The following is an 8,730-nucleotide window of genomic DNA, read 5'->3' on the forward strand; positions in this document are numbered from 1 at the left end:
TCCAGTTGTGTTATCGTTGTTTCAATTACACTACACATACCGACTGTCCTTTGTACTCATGTCTGTTGCAGCTGGTATACTTTGACTGAACTCGTTCAATTATCAAAAGCAAACAAATCGGAATAATGCTGATTTTGATAACTGAGACATCAGTTTTGAGTTTCACATGTCCTGTCGGTCTTTCAGTAAAGCTGTCCAACACTTTCTTTGAAAGTTACTTTGGTCAACCTTTGATCCATCAAGCACCTTAACACATCTGATTGATCCGAGCTCCAAAATCGAACTGAACTTTCAGATCAAAGTGAGCTTTGAGATTTGACATTTGAGAATGTTCTGAGCTTCCAGATTGAACTCGGGATTGAGCTCAATCTGTGCATTTGTGCATTGAGAGCGATCTGACCTTTGAGACCGAACTGTCAAATCAGCTTAGCTCAAGTAGATATCAGGTTTACAAAGCTGCTTCTGGTTGATCATCACGATCCGATCAAATTGGTTGGAGATGTTGGATCGATACGAGAGAACAGGAGAGAACTGCTTGGCCAGGAAACCAATGAATTGTAACTTTTTTTCACAAGTCCCGGGAAGAGAACAGGGTCAAAATAGATGACCCAGTCACAAGGACAACATCTACATAATCGCCGTAGTTTAAGGCAAAAAGGATGGGGGTATGTGATGCTCAGATACCGATGACGCTGAATCAATCAGTGTGATCGACAGAAAAATTACCAAGTGAACAAGGCCACTCTGTAATTGTTCAGGAGTACGATCAACCAGTTTAATTGGCCATGACACAGGGTTTGATTGCTTGGACATGGAGGAGTTCGAGTGGGGATGGAGACACACTCAAGAGGTCATCAGGGACAAATCAGCAGTAGGATTGTCATTGAAATATCCCAATTAGTCTACTTGGCAAATAGCACAGAGAACTTTCTGAGCGAGAAAGGTAGCAAATTAGGAGTAGGATAGGCATTGAATTATCTTGATTAGACAAGTTGACAAATAGCACAGAGAACTTTTTGAGTGAGAAAGGTAGCAAATGACAAATACTATTGATTGGAAGTGGCAGGTGAACCGCCTACAAGATGCTTCATCATCGTAGCCAGTACATCATTCATCGAGGTCATTTGCGCTACAAGGACATCCAATTTTTGGGTAGATGTATTCATCTCAATTGCGCTGATTTTGGATTGAAGTGTGTCTAATGAGTTTTTGGAGGAGTTAACTTGACCTAGATCAAAATCCAAACGCTGTTTCTGTAAAGCAAGTTCAGCCGATCGATGATCAGCTAGGGACTGAGCTATGAGGCGATCATTTTCGTTTCGTTCGTGAGCAATGACAAGTTCGCGCTCGTAAAGGTCGTTGATGCGTGTGTTTTGTTCAGCCTGAGCAGCTAAAGACACCTCGTTCCACCTACTAAGCTCGCCAGTGAAAGCCGTCAATTCATCCGTGCTCGCATTTGCATTGGATGGACTCGATCGTTTCGCTTTTCTTGAGGCACTGGGAGTTGTGTGACCTTCGTCTCCATCGCTAACAGAGGCTCTGAGGTTTTGGACGGCCTTGGTTGCAAATTCTTCCCGAACAGCCTCCGCAAGGAGAGAGCGGCCTTTAACCGCCTCGCGTTCCTCCTTACAAGCCAATTTAAGAGAACGGCCGGCCTATGTTTTCCGCAATAGAACGAGAGTAACTATATAATAGTCAGAAAGCTAGAGAGTGATAGAGTGATAGAGTGAAATAGATAAAAAGAAAACTTACTTCCTCCTCGTCCTGAACTGAGCGTATCAAATTGCGCAACTCTTCATCCTCCTCTTCAGTCCCACTGTCCATCTTGCTCCAGCTTTCGGCAGCTGCAAGCCAAAGCTTGAGCTGAGTGTATCAGAATTGAAGCACTCGACTGTGGGGACTTTCGGAAAGCTCGGCAAACTCCCGATGGGTTTCTAGATCAGTCTTGAAAACAGTAAAAAGATCAATAAGGGTGTGAACTACACAGTAACGAGATTTTGACTTACTTTTAGCCAGATGGCGCATTCATGAAAAACTTTACCCTTCTGCCCATTCGACCCAAATGGGCTAAGAGCTTCCAAAGCACGCATGAAAAGCAAATCCAAACGGTCAGGTCGTGCTTTTAGGAACTTAAAAGCAGGACCAGATCCGCCTGGAGCCGGAGTCTCATCTTTCACCGAGCGTTTGCGACCAGATCGGGGAGCTGAGGGTCGTCCAGAAGGAGTTACAATGGATGTGTCAAGAACATCGGGCTCAGATGCCGCTCGGTCCAAATCCTTCTCCGCCTCATCCAAAGCTTGCTCGTAATACCCCAGAATGGTGCGATCGAGGATGTTGACATGCCTTCGCCACTCGTACAGCGCGTGCACCGGCATCGCCCAGAAGTTGGGACACTGAGCCACTTCAGATATGTTGGTCATCTTGGTTACCGCACCATTGCTAGTAGAAGCCAAAGAGGTGGAAAACCTAGATATTGGATTGTCCAAACAAACATCAGTACACAGTGATAAGAGAAAAAACAACATAGATTACTAACCCAATACTCGGATTAAGACTATTCAAGCCGGAGGGCCATCATTTGAAAGAAATTGATCACAGAAGATAGTCAGAAAGTTTACTCGTTTAAAGGAAATAGATTGAAGAATGTACGGGGAATAGACTTGATTGGGCCCATCAAGTGGTACTGTTCCGGTACTTGTTTGAGACCTAGACAAACATGATGCACAACATTTAAAAGGAATGGTATGATAGTCAGAGAGAATCAACATCAAAGGAAAAGCCATAGAGAATGGAATGGAAGGCAGTGCTTACGTTGCAACTCGCTTGTTAACATGTTGTACTGGACTGCTGGGTGCCGGTCTTTTCAAACTAGATCTCACCGACTTGAGTGATGAAACTGGGCCCGTTTGGGTACCAGGGCTTGCTGGATGATCAGGAACGGCGGGGATCTTGGCTGGTACTCGAGCTGGCAGACACCATCCGTTTTCCTCGACCTCACGCACCGTATAGAACTCGCCTGGAGCTACTTGAACCACTGGCCAGGGAAAAGGTAACACATCGGTCAGCTGGGAAGCCCGTAAGACAGTATAGGACGGAAACATGAAACTCACAATTGTCTGGGGGATGACGCGAACCCAAATGCATTGGTGAATTTGACACTGACCCCTGCCACGGCTATGGGAAAGTCAGCTGAATTATTGCAATGGTAAAACTGATCGAATTCCACAAATCAACTCACTCTACCATCAATTGCACTGAAACTCCCGCCCATTTCGCCGATATATCCATTGCATCTCGATTCTTGGTGATTCATTATGAAATATTGAAAGAAAAAGATACTTTGAGTGATCAAATAAGAAGTTAACTTGTATTAAATCAAAAATAAGATAAGGTATCCAATATAAAATTGAGTCAAGGCCTTATCTGAAAAAAAGGACGGTGGTTAACTTGGAAGACATCCATCCTCGGTCTCAAGCTGGCCTGTCTTATACCCGAAAAAACATTAGTTTGGCAGTCACAACCTAGAGAGACCAAACAGAAAGGCTCACCTAAGAGGATGCCCACACGCATGGGCCTGTGTGTGGCTGATGCAGAAGCCAAGCGGGATCAAGAGGAAGGAGACATCCATCGTAAACCAAACGAGTTGTGCCGGATGAGGACCAAGAGCCAAAGGAACACATCCTGATCCGGCTCCCCGGTGGGCACACCCACGGGATTCCCCGGTGCCACAGGTCAGTCTGTGAAAGGTATATAAGCCTATCTGGGAGGCTATCCCGAAGCGTTTGCCAGGGGCTTTTGGCTGGGCAGGGGAGGAAATTTTGAACAGAGAGCTCATCAGATGGTTGGATGCCACTGTGCGCCACCCTATTTTTTTTAGTGCCAAAAAGTTGACTAATAAAAATTGGGAAATTTGATATTGACTGAACAGCGGCTGAACTGCTGAGAAGAATATTTCAACTACCGTTGAATTGCAACTTTGCAGAGCGTCGCCCAGTCCCTAATTCAGGTGGCAAAATCCTGTGCTCGTCCGTGTTGAAGCCTATATGTGTGTTACAGTCCTAGACTACAATCCTGTATACGTAGTAGCATATCCTTGTAGCGGGGTTAGGTTAGATCACTTATATAGCCTCGCTCCACCCGGTTCTTTCCTTTCTTCACTATCGAAGATTGGATTAGTTCTCGGACCGGGTGAAGCGACGAGCGCTGACCTTTAGCTTTAACAGGTTACACTGCGAAGATAATGTAGTTTTCCAAGGTGAAAAATAATTAAATTTTACCCCAAAATGATTGATAAATTCAATTCTTTTTCATCTTGAGAAAACATACTTGCAAAAGAATTGTTTATCTTGATAATTCCAACAGGCTGATAGACAGGCCATTTAAGAGGAAATTTATAACCACGTTTTGAACTGCTAAACAAACACATCTCGTAAGGTGTATTCTATACTGTGATATGTCCACTCATTTGAACATAGTGCCCGATTCCATCCCAGATAAAGCAATTTATATGTGTTACTCAGAGCTGAAAACACAGAGATGTTTTCTGTCCAATCTCCGTTGATACTCTCCCATCATGATCAACTATCTCACTCACGTATCTACTTTCTCTAGTGCAATATCTGTCTTTTCAAATTTTGTTTAGCATTCCACACTACAATTCAAGTAAAAGCTACAGTTACACAAGAGACAGAGATAAGATTGAAATCAGGTTGAATAATCACTAGAGCATGTATTGTTCCAAAAACTGTACTCGAGATTTCAAGTCAAAAATCTCCTTGCGACAGTCACATTTGTAGAGCTCGGTGCTCTCTGGTAATGGATCAGTCGAATCCGGAGCTTCGAGCACAATCACGGCATCATATGTCAGTCACACGAACATGGTCACATTTCAATTCAGAATGACTACATACCAATGTAAGCCTTCTGTTTGGAAGAAGACGATTCACCCTTTGGTCCTTTGTTAACCACAGTGTCTTCGGCGGCGGTCACGAGGCGTTTAGAATCAGAGGCCACGAGTGAATCCTTTCCTTTGGATACAGACCGATCGTCGCACTCAACGTCGGACGAAGAGTCGGAAGATCCTAGCGGAGTGAGCGAGCTGGTATCGCTGCCCGGGGATGAGCCAGGGCGCGAAAAACGGACATGTTGACGAGGACGAGAAGGTCCAAGCGTGCTGACATGCGCGGGTAGGTAAGGCTTAGATGGTTTCGGGTTTCGTGTGATAGAATCTCTTTTCGGAGCCGAAGCACTGGACTTTTTTGGGGGTTGTGTTGGCTCTTTTTTTGATCTCTTGGGAGAGAGGCGAATATTCTCCTTTTCTGCTGGAGGATTGGCAGAGTTGAGAGCATTGCATGAGCTAGATGAGCTAGATGATGCGGGGGTTAATCTGATCCGAACTCACCAGACTCTTGTTCCGTGTCTGAAAACGCCTCATCTGAATCTCGTTTATGACGAGAAGAAGTTTGACTAGATCTCGAACCTAACTTCATTTGAACTGACGATCCAGGAAAGGTGCTGTTCGTGGGAGATGGGCTTAAAGGTTGTTTGACCGCTACGAGTTGATTCGGTTTCTGGGCGATCGAATTCTTGGTGGCTGGCTTGTTTTTTGGAATTGCAGCTGCTTTTTTTCTCGGAATTGGAGCCGGCTTCGCTTTCGGAGTTGGAGCTGCAAGAGATCCGTGTTTTTCGGGAAGAGCTCCACCCTTCTGATTCTTGCTAGATACGCTTCGAGCAGAGCTTTTGAGACTTTTGCGGTCCCCAGTATCTGCAAGTAGGAGAATCTCGGAGTCGAGGTCTGAAGGTGAAAGCGCGGGGGGGTTTGAGTCATTCACAGTCGAGCTAGATTCTGAAGCGCGGGGGTTCTGAGTGACCCTCGTTGAATTGGTTTTCTTCGGCTTGTCTGTAAAACCATACAATGTCAGTATTATGTGACGTATCAATATTATAAAGGTCTACAGTCTTATGATTTATAGCGAAACACACCTGTATACTTGCCCCCCTCAGGGAAATTATGGTTGATAACAGGCTTGATGTCAGTATCATTTCGACCGGCTCTTTGAGAGCGCTTCGCTGCTTCAGCCAGCGTGTATGCGTGTAATACCATAAAATGTCAGTGTCGGGCGACGGATCAATAGTATAAATGTCTACAGTCTTATGATTTATAACCAAACCCACCTGTATGCTTGCTCCCCTCAGGGAAATCATGGTTGATAACAGGCTTGATGTCGGTATCATTTCGATCGGTTCTTTGAGAGCGTTTTGCTGCTTCAGCCTGCGTGTCTGCGCGAGAGTCAAGTTCAAAGAAGCAAAATCGTGTTTGGGGAATTGATTTCAGACAAAGTGATCTTGAAACAACAACTATTCTTGATAAAATTAACAAGACCTACGAAAGTTGATCCACTTCTGGGCCAATTGTTGTAGTCCCGCTTTCGACGTTCGAGGCGGAGCTTCCGGTACGAGTGGAAATTCATAGCGCAAGAAGTTCCTTATTTCTTCGGCGGTGACTTCGATGTCGTAAGGGTTGAATGGTTGCATAGCTGAAGATGGAAGCAGAATTCGAAAGCTTTGAAAAGTTATAACAAGATATAGAAAGGATAGAGTGATATTGGAATTCAGCCGAGAAATGGATAGAATTTGCGAAATAGAAATTATCAACTTCTCGATGAAAGTGTTGATTATAAGCGTAGAAGACACACTCTTGACCAGCAGCCTACTCATGATGCCGGTTGAAAGGGCTATCCAACCCCAGGTATAAGGAATATTCAGGAAAGAAAGAGGTACGAGTCCCTTTCGACTATCCTGTGTAGACCAAACATTGCGTGACTCTGGCTGAGTCCGGCAAAGTTTGTACGTACATACACCGGGCAAAACCCACGAAAGCCCACAAACATGTGTCAAGACTCCGAAGACACAAGGTTTGGTGGGTCTTCCAGATCACGGACACCAACCGAATCACCAGTGGTCCGCCGTTTACATTCAATTCATGGCTGCTCATGAGCATTTCTTACAGACACAAGAAAAGAAACAACCGTATTCCAACGTTTTGCAGCCGGCCGTCCCCTTTCTAGGAACACCCATAACATTAAACGTATGGTGATATTGAGCGAGTGAGTCTTGTTTGTTTTTAAGAAGATACCCCCACCTCTGTAGATCGAACGTTTATTCTTGTTTGTTTGACAGAAACCGAACTTCAAGCTGTTGGAATCACCACTCAATGTTTACATCAAAGGAGAATTGGGGTGGGAAAGCATCAAAGGATGACCTACGATCGCCTTACAAGCACAGTGCACACCCTCCACTACTTTGAAGGACAGATCTCGAGATGAAAGGTCTTTCAAAAAGCCTGTGCCATCTGGATTTGTCGTTCGATGGTATAGGTACGTGTAGATGTGTTATACTCCTCTTCCTCCGTCACCAAGTTTTTCTCTTTCGTTTTTCGTCTTTTCTTGATCTGCTCGCTGCGTGCGCTTGCGTTATCCTGGTGATTTTTGATTGATTATCTCAACACACTACGGGCTGGTTTCCGTGATACACTTTCTTGCGATTCATTTTTTCTGAACTCTACGAGCCGGCATTCGTGATACCTGTTTCTATTTCACTTTTCAGCTTCTTTATCTCCTTCGTTCTCATACCCGGCGTCTGTGATATCGGGTCGTCTTTCACTGTTCGGTTTCTTTGTCTTTCACTTTTTGGTTGCTCCAATTTCCTCAAGCCGGCATCCGTGATACCGGTTCCTTTTTCACTTTGAAGTTTTCTTTGTTCTCATACCCGGCGTCTGGGATATCGGGTGGTCTTTCACTTTTCGGTTTCTTCAATGTCCTCAACCCGGCATCCGTGATACCAGTTTCGTGGTCATATTCTGTTTCTTAAAGGATGGCTCCTCAACGAAAACGTCGAGTAACCAAAAACGACCTGGGTGATGAAGGTGAGTAGGGCATTTTAGCTTTTGTTCGAAGGTCGCAGGGGCACTGATACAAGTCCTTCATTGGTAGATCGTGTGGTCACGAAATCAAGGGTAGATGTTAGAGAGACCCGAGGTATGGCAGCCAGTAGGATTCGAGATACAGAACCTGCTGCTGCTTCGAACAGCAATCCAACCCGACCTCGAGACAAAAGATTAGAGGAACGGTCTGCAGCAAGAGAAAAAAATCTGGGTGATGAAGGTCAGTAGAATTTTTTAGCTGTGGTACATAGGTTACAAGATCCAACCTGCTGATGCAAGTCTTTCGTTGATAGATCGTGCAGGCACGAAATCAAAGGTCGACGGTAGACCAACCCGAAAAGCGTCAGCCCGCAGAATTCAAGATGAAGAACCCGCTGCTGCTTCGACCAGTAATTCGCACCAACCTCATGAAGAGCCGGATTCTCTAGTTACAACACAAAACCCGGGCCATGAAGGTTAGTACGATATTTCAGCTGTTGTACATAGCTCGCAAGATCAATCCTTCTGACACAATTTTCCTTCATTGATAGATCGTGTGGTCACGAAATCAAGGACGCATAGTAGACCGACCCAAGGAACGGCACCCGACGGTACTCGAGACAAACGGACTCGAGCAGAAGAGGCCGTAGAGGAGGGGTCTTTGGGTAGAGTCGATTATGAAAGCTTGTCCACGGAAGACTTCGACTCAAGATCATGCCCTTCAAAATCATCGGCTCAGGTGGAATGAAAAGGATGAGCTTTTGCAGCTGTGTCATCTTTTTTGCCCAGACAAACTCCGGGTAAGTAGT

At 45.1% G+C, this 8,730-nt stretch overlaps 3 protein-coding genes across 3 annotated transcripts; 1 reads left to right on the forward strand and 2 right to left on the reverse strand.

The window, feature by feature from the left end:
* Positions 1–1,046: 1,046 nt before the first annotated feature.
* MELLADRAFT_108737 (uncharacterized protein) lies at positions 1,047–3,313 on the reverse strand (the record flags this gene model as incomplete). The annotated part of the gene is made up of 6 exons (XM_007412553.1): positions 1,047–1,228; positions 2,144–2,466; positions 2,537–2,554; positions 2,650–2,706; positions 2,812–3,065; positions 3,239–3,313. 6 exons carry the CDS (start codon positions 3,311–3,313, stop codon positions 1,047–1,049), a joined length of 909 nt encoding a protein of 302 aa, XP_007412615.1.
* Positions 3,314–4,720: 1,407 nt separating this feature from the next.
* On the reverse strand, positions 4,721–6,717 carry MELLADRAFT_65125 (uncharacterized protein; the record flags this gene model as incomplete). The annotated part of the gene is made up of 7 exons (XM_007412552.1): positions 4,721–4,836; positions 4,911–5,321; positions 5,402–5,899; positions 5,983–6,069; positions 6,175–6,279; positions 6,387–6,536; positions 6,696–6,717. The coding sequence occupies 7 exons, from the start codon at positions 6,715–6,717 to the stop codon at positions 4,721–4,723; spliced, it is 1,389 nt and encodes a 462-aa protein (XP_007412614.1).
* Positions 6,718–7,872: 1,155 nt separating this feature from the next.
* Positions 7,873–8,669, forward strand: MELLADRAFT_65126 (uncharacterized protein; the record flags this gene model as incomplete). Its single annotated transcript, XM_007412502.1, has 4 exons — positions 7,873–7,924; positions 7,992–8,162; positions 8,194–8,397; positions 8,473–8,669. 4 exons carry the CDS (start codon positions 7,873–7,875, stop codon positions 8,667–8,669), a joined length of 624 nt encoding a protein of 207 aa, XP_007412564.1.
* Positions 8,670–8,730: the final 61 nt, after the last annotated feature.

Source organism: Melampsora larici-populina (assembly GCF_000204055.1).
Source record: "Melampsora larici-populina 98AG31 unplaced genomic scaffold MELLAscaffold_31, whole genome shotgun sequence".
In the NCBI taxonomy this organism is placed as follows: domain Eukaryota; kingdom Fungi; phylum Basidiomycota; class Pucciniomycetes; order Pucciniales; family Melampsoraceae; genus Melampsora; species Melampsora laricis-populina.